At 44.9% G+C, this 21,126-nt stretch overlaps 1 protein-coding gene across 1 annotated transcript in view; it reads left to right on the top strand.

The window, feature by feature from the left end:
• The window catches only part of NUP85 (nucleoporin 85), a 108,351-nt gene extending 87,576 nt beyond the window's left edge, over positions 1–20,775 (top strand). Inside the window, exons 13-19 of the mRNA XM_029600559.1 lie at positions 4,370–4,435; positions 5,020–5,171; positions 5,415–5,532; positions 5,754–5,854; positions 6,133–6,284; positions 18,836–18,937; positions 20,538–20,775. Coding sequence (XP_029456419.1) covers positions 4,370–4,435; positions 5,020–5,171; positions 5,415–5,532; positions 5,754–5,854; positions 6,133–6,284; positions 18,836–18,937; positions 20,538–20,642 — 796 coding nt within the window. The 3' untranslated portion in view covers positions 20,643–20,775. The remainder of the gene's footprint in view (positions 1–4,369; positions 4,436–5,019; positions 5,172–5,414; positions 5,533–5,753; positions 5,855–6,132; positions 6,285–18,835; positions 18,938–20,537) is intronic.
• Positions 20,776–21,126: the final 351 nt, after the last annotated feature.

Below are 21,126 nucleotides of genomic sequence, written 5' to 3'. Positions count from 1 at the left end.
GTCGGTCTCAGACGGCTTCGACCCTTGTGCCTCACCTTTTTCTCTGCTGTCCCCGCTAGCCTTTGGAAGATGGCTACTGCCACATCTGCAAGTCGCGCTCTCCAGCGTTCCCGGAACGGCTATGGCGTTGCCTCCCACCATGTTTCTCCCAAGGGCCTCCTAGGGTGTGCGCGCACTACCCACATTTTTATTTCAGCTATGGTGCGAACCTTGGAGGCGTCCCCCCTCTAGTGACATCACGCCATCTGGGTATTTAGCCTGTACTTGTTTTCTAGCTCATCGAGTTAGCAAGGATTGGATTCGTCTGGTCTAGGCTACTCTGCCGCTTCCGTGCTGCTGCTGGAAGCTCTCTCTCTGCCCTTCGGGGTAATCTCTAACCTGGGTACCCGCTCCTCGGGGGCCCTCTGCTTTATTTCAGGTGCCTTACTGGGATCAGGTACTCGCTGTTCGAGGGCCTGCTCTCCCTGCCTCGTTGCCTGTACCATCTACTTCAGCCTGGTGGAATCGCCAACCTACAGTTACCATCTAGTGAGTAACCTAACTCTGTCTGACTCATCTACAGCATTGCCTTGCTGGGAAACCTACACTGGAATCCCCTATACCAACGTGGTGAGACGGGTTCCCTCTACCGAGGGTCCCGAGACTGCTACCCTCTACCGAGGGTCCCGAGACTGCTACCTCTGGATCTCCTCACTACTGCCACCTCTGGTGGTACACATCAAGCTGTACAGTAAAAGATCTAATTCTGTGTTTGTGCGTCCTGAGTCTAGCCCAGTGCTGTGGCTCCCCATGGGGCTCCTCCCCATGGGCATGGTCATCTGCCACAGTACCCAAGAATCCACCCAAACACCGCTAAAACATAACAGAATCAGAACAGATCTTGACAGTCTAGTACGCTTAAACTATAGACAGATGGGGAAAAAAGGGCTTTCATGATTTGGAAGGATGGCTGCGATTAAAATGAGTTTATTACCGAAAATTAGTTATCTTTTCCAAGCTCTTCTCTGTTATCTCCCTGAGAGTGCATTGAGGCCCCTTCAACGTAAGATGTTTGGCGCAGGCGCCCCCATTGGGTTACTCGGCAGACCATATATAAGCCCCGGCTACAGGGGGGGGGGCTGAGTTTTCGATCCCTTCTACATTACTATATAGCTTCCCAATTGAAATATGTAATAGCCATAATTGGAGTGACCCTAAGCAATGGCTACGAATTGAGCAGGCCTGGACAGGAGTGACGCCACTACAGGCAATACACTGGCTCATGTTCCATTCCCTGAAAGAACTGGCGTCACTTCCCCCAAGTCTATGTTCCACCCTTATGGTTTGGAAACGATGGAGATGTAAGTTAACAGGACACAAGCAATATTCGGACCTATCACACTCTGGATATCTCAGGGACTTTCCTATGGGAAGGGAAAACCCGGTCTTTAAGAGGTGGGAAGTTAACGGCTTGATCAATTTAGGTCAACTCTGGGCTCAGGGAATGATCCCCTTTTCTGAATTACAAAGTTCCTATCACTTGCCTGCCCAGGATTTCTTGGCTTATGCTCAAATTAGGCATTTCATACTCATGAAGGCCCTAGACAGGACCTTCATCTGCCCCGCTCCACTTTTGAAAGTTATTGTATATTGACAAGTCGGGTACAGAAGGTGATATCCACTGCCTCTGTCATTTGAATGTCTGTAGACTTTTGGTGCGGTATCTGGAAGTTTCAGAACTTGTCCAAAAGAAAGACTGCCTATTTGTCCTTCACAGTGGAAGGAAGCAGGGCAAACTAACTTCACGGGCTACCATAGCTCGCTGGATTAAGGAGGTGGTCACGGGAACCTATGTGGAAGCAGGAAAGCCATTACCTTCTCAGGTTAAAGCTCATTCCACCAGGGTTCAGGCAGTCTCATTGGCGGAAGTTAGACTGCTATCCCCCATTGATATCTGCCAAGCAGCAACATGGTCCTCCTTGTCCACTGCCAGACATACAGACCTGAGAAAGACCTAGCCTTTGCAAGGGTGGTTATTAACTGGACCGCAGGCAGCCTCCCACCCTGATCGGGAGTAGCTTTTTTACATCCCATTGGTCCTGAGTCCATCTGCCTACACGCTAGGAAATGGAGAAATTACTTACCTGATAATTTTGTTTTCCTTAGTCTCCACCTGCTGGCAGGGGAGCACAACTCATTGGTCCTGAGTCCATCTGTCTACACTAAGGAAAATGAAATTATCAGATAAGTAATTTCTCCAATCCATTCAGAGAAGCTCATTGATAAGTTATTAACTTCAAAATTGCCTAACGCAGCCAACTTAGAAAGTTGTCAGCCGCAATAAATTAACGGTGCTTCCTCGGGGAAATGGTAATCTAACACGGAACCTTTGGCCTCTCACCTAGGTCCCGAGGCTAGATTTCAAGGGCCATGCAAAAAATGAAAATCCCACGGAAAAAGATGTGAGGGCATCAAAGTTGATTCCCTGCTAACCCCAGGGCCGCTACTTGAGGCAGCCCAACAACCCAATGGAAAACAAATAGTAGTCCATGCAATGACAGCCTCCTTCCTTCCCAACCCTGTCCAAAGAAAATAAAGAATGTTTAACCCACTCTCCCTTTCTAACAAATTGAGCCTGGCATGTCTCCTCCAAAGGTAAAAAGAGCATCGTTGGCGTATAGGGGCTCCAGCCCCCCTTTCTCCCAAGTCAGAATAAATCATTGGTATCAAGTTTACACCATCCCCTCACTCCCCTCCTACAACCCATAACCTCGAAAATCCCAAAGCGATCCATCGTTGGGGTCCTGGGCCTGGTTGATGCCATTTTTCAAAATAGTGCAGACCTGACCTTGCCTCACTAACATGACTAGAGTGAGATCAGGTCAGCGCCATTTTGAAAAATGGAACTGACCGGGCCCTAACAGTGGATCATTTTGGGATTTTTGACGTTGGGGGTATGGTAGGAGGGTTTGAAGGGGAGTGGGGGATGTAAACTTGACACCAGTGATTTATTCTAACTTGGGGGGGCTGGGGACCCTATACCCCAACAATGTGTTTTTCCCATTGGGAGGCCCTATTTGTTAAGATAGAGGGGTGGGGATCATACGTTATTTTCTTCAGTCAGGGTTGGGGGTTTCGGGGAGATGGGGGGCCTCAGTCGCATGGACTACTATTTTTTTCGTTGGGTTGTTGGGACTGCTTCAAGTGGCAGGGAGTGAACAGGTAGTCTACTTTGACCCCCACCTCGCACCTTTTTCCTTTTTTGAGCTGCCTGTTTGTTTTGGGGGTTTTTTGTTTTTTAATTTACGGCATGGCCCTTTAAGGTGATTGCTATCCTGTGAGGTTGGAGTCACCATCACACCTAAAGGGCTGATGCTGCATTTTGTCACAAGACAAAACAATGCCACAATACAGCCGTGGTGTTATTTTTTTGGGGGGGCCCTTCTCATGGTGACGAACCCCACAATAGTGGGACCCCTCCTGCCAAAAACCATCACAGCTGCTTAGTGGCCCTCTGGTGAAAGAGAAATACTTACAGTATCTCAGTGTAATCTGCTTTGAAGTACCAAAAAGCAGAATATAAATAAAATAGAAACAAAAGAAAAAAAGAAAAAGAAGTTGTCTTTAGTATGTTCTGATGTATCATTGTAGCAAGCTGAGTAATTATTTTTGCTTAACAGCCTGCTACTTGAGCTTCCACTCCAGTTACAGTCTGCACCGTGGCCCTTTTTTTTATGGCTATACATAGATTTTCTCTGCTTTTAATTCCTGACAGTCCTGTGGTTGAGGCTCTCTTATGGAACCTAATGCAAGTGTATTCTTGAGTAGGTCAGTAGGTGGTGGTGTTGCTTGAAATCTGGGATTCCTACCCACGTGGAGAATGTGAACAAACTCCCTAGCCTATAAAGCTCTATATTTAACTTGTTGGGAAGCAGAAGTTGATTCCTTGCTCATTGGGTCAGCTGCGAGGGCTGTTTTAATGACAGGTTCGGCTGCCATGGGAGAAACCATATGGTTAAGTAGTGATTATATTTTAAGTGTGTATGAGGGGATGGAAAGTTAGATTAGTTGATATTATCTTAACAGTGTAAATCTTCAAACCGCCTTCAAACTAGAACTGTAGGGAAGGAGAAGAGATAGTAAATAAAAGTTCTTTAGGACTTCCATTTTGTGATTATGTGAAAGCTTGCATGGGGTTTGCCAAGTAGGTCTAACTACTGAAGAGCTTGGGAGGAAAGAGGAAAAAGGTAACATTTAAAGAAGGGAAAAGCGAAGGCTTTAAAAGTTTAACTGTCAGGGATATTATAGTAAAGTGTAATCATGCTGTGTACTGCCTTCTTATATATGTTTCATGTTGCTCAGGCAATATCCCATGTGATTCTTGTTTCAGTTTTGGCTCCAACATGCGTGAGTTCCTCTTGCTGGAATATGCATCTGGACTCTTTGCCCATCACAGGTAGGAATCGGATTTTGTCTTCATATACTAGTGCTTCAGAGAGCTGGCTCTAATTGCAGACATTTGACTTTGAATGGTAACTTTTGTGTTAAAGGCAGGGGAGATTTTGATGAAGTAGTAAGTAATCTAGAAGAGTGGTGCTCATGCTTTTCAAAGTATTTCCAATGAATATGCATGATATATTTGCATATGTTGTATATGCAAACATATATCAGGCATGTTTTATTAGGGATATACTGTAAATAAATCCATTGGGGGGTGGGGAGGTAAGCGGAGGGCAGGACCCAAAGACTGCTTTGAGCACTGCTGATTTAGAAGGCTGAGCTGACCTGCAAACTGGTTTGAAAGCCTACAACGGCAAGGGCTGGGTTCACTGGCAGGATAAACAGACTAAAAGTTGCTGGGGCTTTTAAACCATAAGAAGGGCTGAAGAAGATGCGCATGTCTAAATTTCCTGAGTCTTGGTTGTTTCTCTTCATTGTAGGCTGCATCCCTTCTGTGTGTGCTCTGGCTTCTCGTTTTCTGTACCTATAGCATGTTACTGAGAGTTGTGTTCACTTCTTTTTGTGCTCTTCCCTGTGAAGCTTGTGGCAGCTGGGGGTGGATTATTTTGACCACTGTCCGGAGCTCGGGCGTGTGTATCTGGAGCTCCACATTGAGCGGATCCCACTCAACACTGAGAAAAAAGCCCTTAAAGTGCTGAGAATCTGTGAGCAGAGACAGATGGGAGAACAAGGTACTCTCCTTTGTACATAACGGTATTAAAGTGAAATTTAAAGTTAGGATTGTGTGGTGAAATCCCTTTGCTGCAGCACAATTTCTTTTTTTTAATTAGTTTTATCTGAATATCTCTTTTTTTTTTTTTTTGTAAATAATTACATACTGGCTGCAGTGTTTCTTTTGTGGTGAATTGTGCAAAGTACCCAGGCCTAAGTTTGGAAGTTAAATTGAATGTTTGTCTCTTGGCTTCCCTTTCAAGTCCGGAGCATCTGCAAATCCATGGCAATGAAAGCAGTGCGGAACAATCGCTTAGGCTCGGCCTTGTCATGGAGCATCCGGGCAAAAGATGCAGCCTTTGCCACACTCATCTCAGACAGGTGAATCTCCAGACACCTCAAGGGATTATGACTTTTGCTCTGCTTGGATCATGATGGGTAAATCTGTTAAGAGCTGAAGCGTTTGTGCAACTGAAAACTTAATGTTGCCTGCCCTCTCCCCCCCCCCCCCCCATTGATCCTCATATTGACTCCTTTTTGCCTACACTATGGCCGATATCTCTCCCTGACACACCATTGACTCCTTTTATTTGCTTTTGCAGGTTTCTGAAGGATTACTGTGAGCGTGGCAGTTTCTCTGACCTTGACCTCATTGATAACTTGGGCCCAGCCATGTTGCTCAGTGACAGGCTTACATTTCTTGGTGAGAAACATCTGTCTGAATGTTTCCCTTGTAGTAAAGGAAGGTGTTGGGGGTCTTATCTCCTTCTTTCTCTTTATGCCCTCATTCTGTATACTGATCATTTTAGATACAGTCTTTAATTGGCAGGTAGGAGGCATGGTTGTGCACCCTTCCTGTGGAGAACTAGGTCCATTGAGGTTACAGATTGAGACTAGAGAGAAATCAGATTTTCTAAGTAAGATTTTCCCATGACTGAAATTACAACTGCTTTCCATGGAATCTGACCTGTTTCTCTTTAGGGAAATATCGAGAATTTCACCGTCTATATGGTAAGAAGTGTTTCTCAGAAGCTGCCAAGTTGCTGCTCTCGCTGATGACTGCTCGGATTGCTCCCTGCTCCTTCTGGATGACCCTGCTAATGGATGCCCTGCCCCTCCTGGAGCAGAAACAGGTGAGCAGGATAGTTCTGAGCTGTCTCCTTCCCCCTTTTGGTTTCAGATTCGGCATGTGGTAAAGCTGAATAAGAAGACCCTCTTTAAAATAGCCAGGTTGCAGTTTGAAGTGAGAAATTAAGATGTTTGTCCTACACAGGATGGTAGGGTGTAGATTCTGTTCCTATGAGTCTCCTCCATTATAGAGAGGCTTTTGCTGATGCTAACCATTTTGGGGGTTTTTTTTTTCTTTTTACAGGATAGTAGGATATCTCACTACCGATAAGCTGTCAATATGCAAGGTTCTCTAACTGAAATATATGCAGTTCTGAATACAATAGAGCAGTTCTCGCTCAGGGGGACGTGAAAGCTTGTTCCTGTTCATACCACAGTTCTGTCCAGACTCCTGGTTTTTGACTCCCTACAACCAGATGGAGACAGAAAAGTTTAATTGACACTACCCTATAGCCTAGTGTGCCTCCTGCGGTCCCTAAGTATTTTTCTGTCTCCTTCAGATGGTAGTGGTATAAAACCTGCAGTCTAGAGCAGCGGTTCTCAACCGGTGTGTCGCCAAGAACACGCAGGTGTGTCGCCACACTTCCCGGTCCCCCACTGACCCAGCTGCTCCCCCTACCCAAGTGAAATAGGTCCTCTGCCCGGGCTTAAAATGCTGATAGCCTGGGCGGAACGCGGCAGGAGAGCTGGAGTCAGCGTCACTGGCATGCTCTCTTCTTCCTGCGCCCCGGAAGAGGAAGTGGTGAGCAGCAGGTGCGTGTGCGAGAAGAAGAGACCATGCTAGTGCGGGCAGCATCGGCCTGAAGGATGAGTAGCGCAGCTTGGAGTAAAATGAGGAACAACGTCAACCCTTGCGGCCGAAGGGACTCCTTTCTCCGCGAGTGCTGAAAATGAAGGAGGTTGCTGCTGCCTTTAGGGTTGGGAGGAGGCTGCTGCTGCCACTATTCGGGGGAAGGGGGAGAGAGTGAATGAGCAAGCATATGTGTTTGAGATCCTGTGTGTGTGTGTGTGTGTGTGATAGCATGTATGTGAATGATTGAGAACCTGAATATGTGAAAGAGAGTATGTTTGTGATTGAGAGCTGGTTTAGGTGAGGGAGCATGTGAGTATGTGAGTGAGAACAAGTGTGAAAGAGAGAGCATGTGTGTCTTTGTGTGACAGAGCTGGTTTAGGTGAGTGAGTATGTGAGTGAGACCCTGTGTGTAAATGAGAGAAAGAGAGAGAGCATGTTTGTAAGCATGTGAATGAGTCTGTGTGAGAGAAAAAGACAGCATGTATGTGTGTGATTGAGAGCCTGTTTGTGTAAGTGTGAAAAGATAGACAGCATGTGGTAAATGTGTAATTAAGAGCCTATATAGGTGAGAGAGAAAAAGCATGTGTATATGTGAGCGATTGAGAGCCAGTGTGAGAGATAGAGAGAGGAAAAAGTTGCAAGCATACCATCCCTCCTCTTGCTAATTCAAAACAATCTCAGGGCACCTGGATATTTATTTTTATTTATTTAACTTCTTTTACTATACCGACACTCAAGACCAGGTCTTATCGTACCGGTTTACATTAGAACAAGGGGAAAAACCAATTAACGTATAAGTGGAAAAGAGAAGTTACATTAAAACAGGGAGAGTAAAAACATGGATGTCGGAAGATAGGACAGAATTAAGTAATTGAACAATAAGTTAACAAAATTACAAACTATAAATTAATAATACAGAAACATGGATTATAATCAGCGGATATCAAACGTTCCCAGGTATGCAGAGCAAACATTTTTTGTATCCTTATTATTTTTCATTACTGGGTCTTTGTGTCTATTTTTAAATATTTTATTGGTATCTAGAAATTTTTGATAAGTTTTTAATTATTGGATATTCCATTCATCAGCTGTTTTGAAATAATCTGTTCTTTTGTTAGTATGGTTTTACTGCTACTGATTTTATATTTCTTGATTTGTTTTATAAGGATGGGTGATGTTTCTTTTTTTCCTTTGTTACACTTTATACAGAGTCTGCATGTTTCTAGTTATGCGTTTTGGTCTCTTTATTCTTAGTTAGGTGAGGGTCAGCACATGTGATTTAGGTGAGGTTTTCTGCTGGCGTGTAGTTTCTGTGTAGGACTCTATAGCAGCCTGACTTGGTCCATTTTCCTAATAGTAGATGTATTGGCTTGGTGTAATATTTTCAGTGTTGCCTTTTCTTAGGTAAGGTGGTTACTGTTTAAGTGCTGGAAATTGGTGCTGATTTGGTGTGGGATGTTTACTATTTATGCAATTTCCTTTCAGACAGAATACATATCTTTTCCTTGTGTCATTCTTAACAAAATTAATACTGGACCTTTATTTCTTCTTTCCGCCGTGAATTGTAATGAGCAGGGTGTCACATGTGAGCGTGGTCTGTCAGGTGTGTCACGATGGGAAAAAGGTTGAGAACCACTGGTCTAGAGTATTAAAAAAAAAAAAAAAATTTTGAGAGAGAAAAAAATTAGATTTTCAATTCCTTCCAGGCGCTTGTTAGGTCCTGGTGGAGTCACACACCCCCCCCCCCCCCCCCCCCCGATTTGAGGAGGACGAGCAGGGAGTTGGTGGAAACTTGGTCCTGGATCCCTTGGGGTGTATATCTGGTGGTCCAGATTCCTCAACCTCCACGAAGCAAAATTGATTAGCGCTGGCAGCTCTGCTTACAAACACCTGGCTGAGCAGAGGAAGTATTTTACTTTATCTTTTATTGCTTTGGCTAGCGGTGGCATTAAAAAAAAAAAAAAAAAAAGCTATAGTGTGGCTGCCTTGCTGTGTGCACTGATCACAGTACCTAGCCTCTGGTGGGGACGATTAAGGTAAGTGGAGCTGCTCCCCTTTAAAGCCTTTTCTGGGTGTCTTCTGTTTTCACTTTGGTCAGCAGTTGGCTTGTGGCGCCACGTGATAAGCATGGTTTGCGGCTTGTCTTACTGATCGGGTGGAGATTGCTGATCGTGTCTCTTTCAGGCTGGTTTGTGTACCTGCTATATTTCGGGTGGGGAAGGCACATTGGAACAGCTGAGCATTGACCCAAAGGCTAAGCAAGCCCTGCGGGTGTTAGCCACTCACGCTGAGGCTTTCCCCATCAGCACGGGATAGATGGCCATTTTAAATTTTCTTCATGGGACAGCAGGGTTGGCGGGAGAAGCAGGGGCTTCCCCACCACATTTGTCACTGGCAGTACCTGACCCCGTGGAAGGACAAAGAGGCTCTGGTTCAGAGGAGGCGGCTCTGGACCAAGATTCAGATGAGTCCCAGGCTTTTTTGCCAGAGTGTGTGCTACTTATGCACAGGGCTTATTTAGCCAAGAAAGCAGCGGGGTGGTTGTTCCTTGGTCTTGGTCTTCCATTGGTTCTCAGCTGGGGAAGGAACCTGGGATGGTAAAAAGAAAGCAGTCGACGAGTATTCAGTGGATTTTGGGTCTTTCCCCTCATCCAAATAGTCCCAAGAGGAATATGGATGACTCAGAAAATGCCGATGCTGTGACAGAAGTTTCTCCAGGAGCTGAGTCAGCGCAAGATGAGGCGGACTTGGATGAGGGACTAGAAGAGATTCCAGTAGCCAAGGGGGATGACCCTAAGGTGGTGCACTTTTTCCGCAAGGAGGAGCTCTGGCCCTTGATTCCATATGTTCTGAAGGAGCTTAGAATCAAGATTTTGCAAGAAGAATATGACCTGGATGGGGCAGATCCTGTATTTGACAGATTGAGGGGCCCAGCGAAAGCCTTTTGGTTCCATAAGTGTGTGAAGAAACTGGTGGTTCGGGAATGTGACATCCCTGAGTTCAGCTTGAAGGTTGGCAGAGCAAGGGTGAAGCTCTATCCATTACTAGAAGAGACATTGGAGCTTTTGGCACTTACGAAGGTGGATGCTTCAGTGTCAGCGATAACCAAGAAGACTACTAGTCTGGTGGCAGGGTCTGCTGCATTAAGAGATGTGCAGGATCAAAAGTTGGAGGTCCACCTCAAGAAGATTTTTTAGGTCTTGGCCCTATGCATAAGGACTGTGGTTTGCAGCAGTTTTATGCAGAGGGCATGCCTGCACTGGGTCCAGGAGTTGCAGGGGATGCAGTTGACGTTCCCTGTACGTACCCAGATCAGTCCAGACTCCTGGGTTTTGCCACCCCCCTCTAGCAGATGGAGACAGAAGTTTTCAAAGCAAAACTCTGCCTTATATAGGATGGTGCCACCTATAGTCCGGCAGTATTTCTCTGTCTCCAGCAGATGGTGGAGGTTCAAAACCTAAAGTCTGGGCTGCTTGCTTAGTTTTTCCTAGGCTTTGGTTTGAGTTAGGGTGAATTTGTTCTTGAACAATTTTACTTTAATTGAAAAAAAAAAAAAAGACAAAGTTCAAAGGAGGATTTCTCAGGAGCAGTGAGAGGCTTGTTGCTCAAGGATCCTCCCAGAGTCCGAGATTATTTGCAGGTCCTCGGCTCGATGACTTCAACTCAGTAGCTGCTACCCTGGGCCTTTGCTCATATGCGACCTTTACAGTCCGCATTGCTTTCCCATTGGAACCCTGTCTCCGAACCTTTTCATCTACCTCTTCCGCTTACAGAAGCGGCGAGGTCCAGTCTCGAGTGGTGGCTGGTCTCGGACAATTTATCACGAGGAGTTCCCCTGGAAGTGCCCGAGTGGACGGTGGTCACCACGGATGCCAGCCTCTCTGGTTGGGGGGGCGTTATGTCAGGGAAAATCGGTGCAGGGCTTCTGGTCTCGCGACGAATCTCAGTGGTCGATCAATCGTCTGAAGACACGAGCAGTGTGGTTAGCGTTGAAAGCGTTCCGTCCTCTCCTTCAGGGGCGGTTGGTCAGAATTCTGTCAGACAATGTGATCACGGTGGCGTATATCAATCGCCAAGGAGGAACCAGGAGTCAGCCAGTGGCGGTGGAAGCTCGGCAGTTGAACAGCTGGGCGGAGCAGCATTTAGTCCGCATAGCAGTGTCTCACATAGCTGGCGTAGACAAATGTGCAGGCAGACTTTCTCAGTCGGCACCACCTAGATCCCCGGGAATGGGAGTTGGCGGATGCAGCATTTTGCCTCATATGCGATGCGTGGGGCAGGCCCAGCATGGATCTCATGGCAACGTTTCAGAATGCCAAGGCCCCGCGTTTCTACAGTCGTCGCAGAGAGACAGGAGCAGAAAGGGTAGATGCCCTGGTCGACTGAGTCTTGTTGTACGTCTTCCCGCCGTGGCCATTGATCAGCAAGGTGCTCAGGCGAATAGAGATCCATCCAGCGGAGGTAATCCTGGTAGCTCCAGAATGGCTGAGACGTCCATTGTTTGCGGACCTTCTCAATCTAGCGTTGGTGGGGCCGCTGCAGTTTCCAGTTCTCCTCGACCTTCTGCATTAAGGGCCCATTTGTTTGGAAGAAGTCGATCGCTTCTGTCTAGTGGTATGGCTTTTGAAAGGCAATGGCTAAGTCGCAAAGGTTATCCTCCCGCCGTAGTGACTACCCTTCTGCGATCGCATAAAACTTCCACCATCCTCGCGTATGTTAGTGTGGAAGATTTTTGAATCTTGGTGTTTGGGCCGGGAGGTTGTCCCTACTCGGGCTTTGGTGTCAGATATTCTGTATTTTCTACAAAATGGTCTGTCCAAGGGCTTGTCGTGTAGTTCTCTGAGAGTGCAGGTGGCTGCTCTTGGTTGTTTGCTTGGGACCATTCAAGGAGTAGCATTAGCGGCACATCCTGATGTGGCTCGTTTTCTATGGGGGGGCGAAACACTTGCGTCCTCTGGTGAAGCATCCTTGTCCGTCTTGGAGTCTGAATTTAGTTCTTCAGGCTCTGTGTTTGGCGCCTTTTGAGCCATTGAAAAGGGCGACTCTTGAGGATCTCAACTTGAAGATAATTTTTCTAGTGGCCATTACTTCAGCTCGTAGAGTGTCGGAACTCCAGGCTCTTTCCTGTAGAGAACCTTTTTTGAGGATTTCGGATTCGGGAGTTTCCTTACGGACAATTCCTTCCTTTCTACCGAAAGTGATTTCTTCTTTTCATGTCAACCAATCGGTGGAGCTGCTGGACTTTGCAGAGTTGGACCGATTGGATCCCTTGTCTAGAGACTTGCGCAAATTGGACGTTCGTAGGACTTTGCTGTGTTATCGGGAGGTTACAAATGCCTTTCGTTTGTTGGACCACCTCTTTGTGCTATGGAGTGGTCCCAAAAGAGGACAGATGGCTTCCAAAACTACCATAGCTCGCTGCTACATGGTAGACCCCTTCCGGTTGGTCTTCGTGCACACTCTACCTGTTTGCAAGCAGCGTCTTGGGCAGAGTGCCAGATGGTCTCCCCGCAAGAGATTTGCAGGGCGGTTACTTGGAAATCCTTGCATACGTTTGCGAGACATTACAGACTGGATGTCCAAGCACCCCAGGTACAGGAGGATTTGGAGAAGGAGTGCTGTGAGCAGGCCTCTCTGGATCTCATCCCAGATAAGGAAGCTCTGGTATATCCCAGGAATCTGGACTGATCCGGGTATGTACAGGGAAAGGAAAATTAGTTTCTTACCTGATAAGTTTCGTTCCTGTAGTACCACGGATCAGTCCAGAGTCCTGCCTGTGAGTGGCATGGAAGTGAGGGAGAGTCCGCTAGATTATTACTTGATTTGCTTTCAGATCTGCAGAAATTTCGATTGACTGTCCTCAAGTGGGTCTTCAGGTTCGGTTCCTATGTGGGTTCAGTGAGCCGGTTAGTTTTTTCTTGTTAAAGGGTTATTGTACATAGTTATGGTGGTTTTTCATGACCATTCTGCTTTGACATTGAGTAATACTGCCGGACTGTAGGTGACACCATCGTATATAAGGTGGAGTTTTGTTTTGAAAACTTCTCTGTCTCCATCTGCTAGAGGGGGGGCAAAACCCAGGAGTCTGGATTGATCCGTGGTACTACAGGAATGAAAATTATCAGGTAAGAAACTAATTTTCCTTTGGTGGCAGCAGCAAAACAAAAGCAGTGTGTTTTGAAGCAGTTGTTGCATATGGGTCTGATGCCTTATATGACCTAATCAGAACATCTTCCAGGATTATGATGTCTGCAGTGTCGACCAGAAGGTTACTTTGGTTGCGAAACTGGTAAGCAGAACTCAGCTGGGTGCCCTTCCATTCAAGGGCAAGCTCTTATTTGGAGAGGACTTGGAGCAGATAGTGAAGCATTTGGGAGAATCCAAAGGGCATAAGCTACAAGAGAACAAGCCTAAGGGCAGAAGGTTTTTATCTGCTTGTACACGCTTTCGAGATAAATTTCGTCAGAATAAAGAGTATGCGGGATCTCTGAGACAGGGTTTCTGGAGAGCACAGTCCTGGAGATAGTCCTTTTGGGGTGGAGGCAGGCCCTCCAAGACAACCCTGATCCGGGAACTGGAGGTCCAAAGTCTTCAGAATGAGGCGAGGAAGGTCCACTCTTCTGTTTTGGTTGTTGGGGGTGTTTAGCGCTCTTTTACGAGGATTGGGCCAAAATTACTATGGACCAATGGGTCATTAATGTGAGAAGAGACAGCCATGCATTAGAATTTGCTCAGCCAATATGAGAAGCTTGCATCGCTTCTCCTTACTCTCCCCATGGCAAGCGGGTAGCTGTTCAAAAGATGATGGACCGCTTGCGGCCTCTGGGGGCTATAATGCCAGTTCCAGGAGTGGAGCAAAGAACAAGAAGATATTCCATTTATTTTGTGGATGCAAAAAAGGAGGGAACGTTTCACCCGATTTTTTTATTTAGAGAAGGTTTCTCGTTTCCGCATGGAGACTCTGAGGTCTGTCCTAGTGGCGATATATAAAGGAGAGTTCTTTGCATCTCTGGACTTGTCAGAAGCATATCTACACATAGCCATCAGGGTGGAGATGGAAAGAGCAAAGGAGCTGGGGGCTGAGTTAGAGAGAGCAAATGGGGAGAGGTAGGGAGAGAGAGCAAAAGCGGGGATATTGAAGACTAGAGCAGGGGAAGATTAATTGAAGTAGGTGAAAGATTAATAGGTAGGGAGATAGAAGACTGGGAAATAGTGGGGAAGAGGTATGGAGAAAAGAAAATGGGGTACAAGGGAAAGAATTAGATTGAGGCTGGGATGAAGCCAGAGACAGAGAGATGGAGGGCTGAGATGGGGAGTGGGAGTGAGAAGACAGGAAAGAGATAGAGGGATCACTAGGGAAAGATAGAAGTGGAAGGGTAGGAAACAAAGAAATAAAGGGGAAAATGGAAGGAGAGATGTATAGCAGAGAAATAGCTGGAAAAGATAAGATGGACAGGACTTTTAAAGAAAGATCTGAGACAGGGAAGAGATGAATGAGTAAAAGACAAGCATATAAGGGAAATTAGAAAGGCGAACCAAGAATAAAAGTTAGAAGAGTTAAAATGAAAGCACACACCTGACCAAGGAAAAAGACCCTTACAATCAAGCTAGAGAAAAAAACAAAAATAAGTATAGTATTTGTTATAAATTTTGAATTTTTGCAGACCAGGGACTGTCATCCGTAAGACACCTCAAATGTTTTAAAAGGGGTACAGTAGTCATGAAAGAATGAGTACTACTGCCATAGAGCACTTTTTATCCTGAGTTCCATTATCTGTAAGCTCCCAGAATGCAGAAAGAAATCCTCTTGTAGCCAAGAGTGCCTGAGAGCCCATAGAGCTGCAGGGAGTAGGAAACAAAAATGGATTTTTAAAATGTATTATAAATTGTAATTACTTGCCCTGTGTTAAAAAAATGAATGGTCAAGGCAAGTTACAATGAATAATAGTAGTAGTAAACATATCCTCAACACAATTTGCACACAAGTCAAAATCCGTGATTCACGGATCTGGTGAACTTCGCTATGAACGGTCCTCTCCATCTCGGCCATCTGCCAAACCTGCTCCGACAGGGTCCAGTATTTTTTGATCAGGCGGATTGCTTTTGAGCAGTAACGACTAAGGAAGAAGGATTATAAGGAGGAGGTTATCTCCACTCTGTTGCGGGCCCGTATAACTTCTACCTCTCTGGCTTATATTCATGTATGGAGAGTGTTTGACTCTATGTGCGCTGAGTCCGGAGTTCCTGTGCATAAGGCTTTGGTGTCCCAGGTTCTCTCCTTCCTGCAGAATGGTCTCTCCAAAGGTTTGTCTTTCAATACCTTGCGGGTACAGGTTTCGGCGCTCTGTTCCCTCCTTGGGCGGGTTGATGGTTACGCGTTGGCGACCCATCCAGATGTCATTCGGTTCCTCAGGGGGGGCTAAGCACTTGAACACACCTGTCCGGGCTACTTGTCCGTCATGGAGCCTTAACTTGGTTCTCCACGTTCTTTGCGAGGCACCCTTCGGCGAGCCACACTTAAGGATCTGACCCTTAAGACTGTCTTTCTGGTCTCTATTTCCTCAGCCAGGAGAGTGTCCGAGCTCCAAGTCCTGTCTTGTAGAGAACCTTTCCTTCGCTTTTCTGATTCGGGTGTTTTCCTCCAAACAGTCCTACCCTCGCTGCCAAAGGTTGTGTCCTCCTTTCATGTAAATCAGTCAGTGGAGCTCCCTGCTTTTTCTCCAGAGGACATTGCGAACACGCCTGTGTGGCTCTACGGCGCCTTGATGTGAAGAGGGTCCTACTGCTATATTTGCAGCTGACGAATGATTTTCGAGTCTCTGATCATCTCTTTGTCTTATGGAGCGGGCCGAGTAAGGGGAATAAGGCTTCTAAAGCTACTGTCGCTCGCTGGCTAAAAGAGGCGATTGTGTCTGCATATATTTGTCGGGGTCGGTCGGTTCCGGAGGGCTTAAAAGCTCACTCTTTACATTCTCAGGCTACCTCTTGGGCGGAGAGTCTGTCAGTCTCACCGCAAGAAATCTGCAGAGCAGCTACTTGGAAATCCCTATATACCTTTGCGCATCATTATAGCTTCGATGTTCAGGTGCCAGTCTTTGGCTCTTTCGGCAGACAGGTACTTCAAGCAGGACTGTCTCAGTCTCACCCTGTTTAGGGAAGCTTTGGTACATCCCACTGTCTGGATTGATCCGGGTATGTACAGGGAAAGGAAAATTGGTTCTTACCTGCTAATTTTCATTCCTGTAGTACCACGGATCAGTCCAGACTCCCACCCTGACTACATCTACATTGCTATGTCTGCTTGGAGTTTTCTTTCACAGGTTCTTTTTGGGATTCTCTACTTCCTATTTGAGCTTTAAGACACTGAAAGTTCATCCAAATTGTAAGGCACCGGAGGTATCTGTATATATATATTGATAGCTGTGTAAGAGCATTTTTCATACGTTTGAATTTCTTGTTTCATTTTGATAGTTACAGTTGTTTACTTGCTTGATCTTATCCTGGTTCTCTATGCTATTTTGGCTGCTTTGATATCGATTATACTGAAGGGACGCAGGGTGAGCACTGTCCTGATATAGGATACCTTTTCAGTTTTCTCTGTCTCCTTCTGCTGGACAGGAGGCTCATCCCACTGTCTCTACTGATCAGTGGTACTACAGGAAAGAAAATTAGCAGGTAAGAACCAATTTTCCTATTTTAGCCAGTCTGCACTGGTTACCAATAGTGTGGAGAATTAAATGTAAGATCTTGCTTATTATTTATAAAGGTGTTAAATGCATGGCTCCAGCAACAATTTATTTATCACTTTTATATACTGAGGTTCAGGTAACAAAGTTACTAATCACTTCGGTTTACATTCCAACAATTACAATGACAGAATAATGTCTTACAATGAACAGGGTGAGTAAAACTTGGATAATGTCTTAACAATGAACAGGGTGAATAAAATAAGGATATACAGAACTTGGTAAACGATGTATATAATCGTGGGGACTGGACTGGCGGGGCTTAAAGCCAACTGAAGCGAAATTCAGCGGGAAAAGGAGCTACTGCGGATGGTTTATTTGAACGAAAGGAAAACTTGGAGATTTGCCAAGGACGGGGTCTACCAGTGGGATCTGAGCTGGGAATATTGAGTTAGGAGAAGGCTTGGTTGAACAACCAGGTCTTAAGATTTTAAGAACAATGAATGTTGTTCTTAAAATCTATCAGCTGGGAAGGACTCCGAGATCGTCCTATCAAAATTTGTCGGTACCATCATTTAAGCAAATTCGTTCAGACGAATTTCGGGAAAAATTGCTTTATGTACAAGGACCTCAGCTTTGGAACCTTTTGCTGAAAAGCTAAAGGAAGAACTTCACTACTAAAATTTAGAAAGCTGGTAAAAGCGATTTTATTTCAACAAGCATTTAATACCTAAATCTAATCATGCCTACAATTGCCTCTGTAATGAGATTGGTTTCCTAAATGTGTGTTCCTTACCAAAAATCTGTATGGGTGGTTTTTTTTTGGTTTGTTGTTTTTTTTTTAGTTTTAATCAGTTTTTTAGTTTTAAGAGAGTTTGTTTGTTATTTAACTGTTATATATTTATGATTTTATTTTACTATGATCTTAAGGTGTCTGCTTTTTATTTTGGGGTTTTATTTTGTTTTTAAATTTATGTACATTTACCTATTGTGGTGTTATGCATATCAACTTGTAAACTGCTTAGAAATTGATTTGCGTTATAGAAACCCCAAAATAAATATTAATGTAGCCAGGGGCCCTGCTGCAGACCTAGGGCTTCAATTTTTTTTTAACTAGCTACAGGTGATAGAATGCTTTGCTGGAGATCCTGGCAATGTGCAAGCAGAAAAAGCCATTCTCCAAATATACATCCAAATTCTTTACCCATGTATTAAATGGAAGAGCAATTCCATTCATACACAAGAAAATGTCTGGTGCCAGGATCCTGGCTTTCCAATTACTAAGACTTTTTTTTGGGGGGTGGGGGGGGGGGATATTTAAGCTTATTAAGCTGCACCTACTTCCAGTTAGCATTAATGCCTCTATCACCTCCCCTTAAATGGCCAGCAACTAAAGCTGGCAGCTCAGTGTGGCCTTTAGTCCACTCCTCATGCTGCTGGCACCTTTCCCTACTGCACTGTTCAGCTGTTTGAATTGCACAGTGCTCCATAGTTTGTTATAATTCTGAGCAACATCTAGCTCAAATAGCTGATCTGACATAGTGAACTTTCATTGCCTGTACATATACCACCCTATGAACTCCAGAAGGCGGCTCTCTTTGGCACAATGCAAATATTAGGAAGACATTAGCAGTAAATTCGAGAGCCTGAGATCAGACTCAGCAGAGCCTAGCTTACGAGTGAGGTTCATTCCTATCAAGGTATGTACAAAATTAACCTATTTGAAGACATTACCCCTGATCTGACATTGTTAATCATGTGGACGGCAGGAGCAGGTTAAGGAAGTAGCAGGCCGCCAGCTATGCTTGTGGATTGGGCCACGGTGAGGGAGAGGAGGTGGTGATAGAGAGATGCTGGCAAAAGGGAGGAACTTTCCATTATCTGAATGGAGCTTGGTCCCAATCTTTTCTGGATAAAATGGAGGAACTTTTCATTATCTGAAAGGAGCTTGGTCCCAATCTTTTCTGGATAAAATGTTATCTAGGGATCATCTGAAAAATGAGATAATATTCGCTATCATAGGTTAGAACTGAATTGATGAAAGTGATTTTTTTTTTCCCCTTCCCCATACATATAGGTAATTTTTTCAGCTGAGCAGACTTATGAGCTAATGCGATGTTTGGAAGATCTTGCGGCAGTGAAGCCAGACACTGGAGAAACTATTGAAAGACAGCTGCAGGTAATCCCTTCACGGCTAGGAAAGTCACACCTGACTCACAAAATCACCTCACTGTCAAGGACATTCATCTCAAGATTAAAGGAGAAAGTTGAGCTGTGATGTACCTGGCATCTTATCACCTCAAAATGGTTAATGCAAAGAAGTCTTCCCCTCTTACCTAGGCTGAATTATTCAAAAGGTTTGGGTCATGGCAAAGATGGAGGAGTTAATTTACACATTAAGAATTGGCAGATTAAGTTTCTTAAAATTAGGAACCCTTTTTTGAATTTTGTTAGACTTTTTTTCCCTTCCCTCTTTTTTTTTTTCTTTCATCTGCATTTATAACTTAATTTATGGCGATCTTATTGGTTTTCATATCATATAGTAGGTCCTCCTTTTTTAGTTTCATTTATGTTTTTATATTTGTGTCTTATTTCCTTACTAGTAGTAAAAGCCTGTCCAAAGTGTAGGAAGAGTGTAACTGAATTGTATGGTAGTAGAAAAGTGCAGGCCGAGCTTGGATGTACTGTGAGGTGGGAGAGAGAAGATTGGACAATTCAGAGCGAGAGAGAGGAGCAGAGCTGGAGAACAGGCAGAGAGCGAAACTGAGCTCAATTTCCATATATGGTGGTAAATAGTGGACTGGGCAGTACAGAGAAGAGGGGTGGAGCTGGAGAATACAGGGAAGGAGAGTGGAGGGGCTCAATATACATACCAGCGATAAAGGCGCAAGGCTTCTTTCCTCTTTATTATAGTTATATTTGTATGGAATATTTCATTTTGGCAAATGCACGATTCAGTTTTGGATTCTCTTTGATGGTATTATGCATTATATGTGATATTTTGAAATGCTAATAAAGGGGTAGATTTTAAAAGGTTGTGCGTGGATGTACATAAGAACATGCCATACTGGGTCAGACCAAGGGCCCATCAAGCCCAGCATCCCGTTTCCAACAGTGCCCAATCCAGGCCACAAGAACCTGGCAAGTACCCAAAAACTAAGTCTATTTCATGTTACCATTGCAGTAATAGCAGTGGCTATTTTCTAAGTCAACTTAATTAATAGCAGGTAATGTGCGCACGTTACCCGGCATGTGCACGTGTACACCCGATTTAATAACTTACGTGCGCAGGCACACGCAAGTTATAAAATCAGGGGTCGGGGTGCACAATTGTGCACCTTGCACGTGCTGAGCCGCGCTGCCTTCCCCCGTTCCCTCCCCCCTAAACTGACCATCCCAACCCTTCCTGTGACCTTTCTCCCCCTTAGCTCTACTCTAACCCCCCTCAAAAATTTTGTTTTACCTTTTGCGCCTGCCGGCCGACTGCTCACACACAATCCCCGGCACAGCGGCAAATATGGCCGCTGTGCTGGGAGCCTGACCCTGCCGCGCCCTCCCCGCCTTTGCATAGTCTGCAGTTTCTAAGGATCTGAATTTCATTCTAACATGGACAGTTAGTGTAGGGTTTAAATGCACGCATGTTTCTCCAGAAAAGGGGTATGTCAGCTAAAGCATCCTGCCCATTACTTCCATGTCCGGTGCCCCACTTCCTTAGGAGCCACAGGTTAATGTACAGAGCAGCACAATCTTGAGTATAAAATGTTTGTCTTGTTTTCTAGGATGAGGATGATGATATTGAGACTACAAAAGTAGAGATGCTGAGACTTGCTTTGGCCAGAAATCTTGCACGTGCAATTGTGAAAGAGGGTACATTGGATGGGTGATGAGGAGGCTGCCTATTAATCTCACTAGGATTGTCATGGACCCTTTTTTTTTTTTTCTTTCTCCCAGTGGCACTGTATATAAAATGTTTTCTACGTTTTGCAGATATTTTTAATAAAAGTCTTTTGCAGCTGCTGTGGTGTTCTTCCTATCAATAATGTTGCAATGAGCTAACTTTGCAAGAGGTTGAGCAGCAGCATTCCTCCCTCGATTTTTGCCTGAGCAATTTCCCTTTTTAGTCTGTTGTAAATCATCATGTTTTGTATGCACAAAAGGTATCAAAACTTCATTATTCTAAGAACTGCAATTTGGCTAACAGTAACCAGTTCCATTTCTCACCATCAGTCAAAAAGTTGAAATGATCTTTTGCGTCCTAAAATATGTTTTTGCATGCCTGCTCTCTCTGATGTACATACCAAAACTGAACCAAAAGGGATATATACTAAATTGGTAAATATCACCTATAATTAAAACAAAATTTTCCTT

This window comes from Rhinatrema bivittatum, chromosome 4 (genome assembly GCF_901001135.1).
Source record: "Rhinatrema bivittatum chromosome 4, aRhiBiv1.1, whole genome shotgun sequence".
In the NCBI taxonomy this organism is placed as follows: domain Eukaryota; kingdom Metazoa; phylum Chordata; class Amphibia; order Gymnophiona; family Rhinatrematidae; genus Rhinatrema; species Rhinatrema bivittatum.
This window is presented reverse-complemented; position numbering and strand designations above follow the sequence as displayed.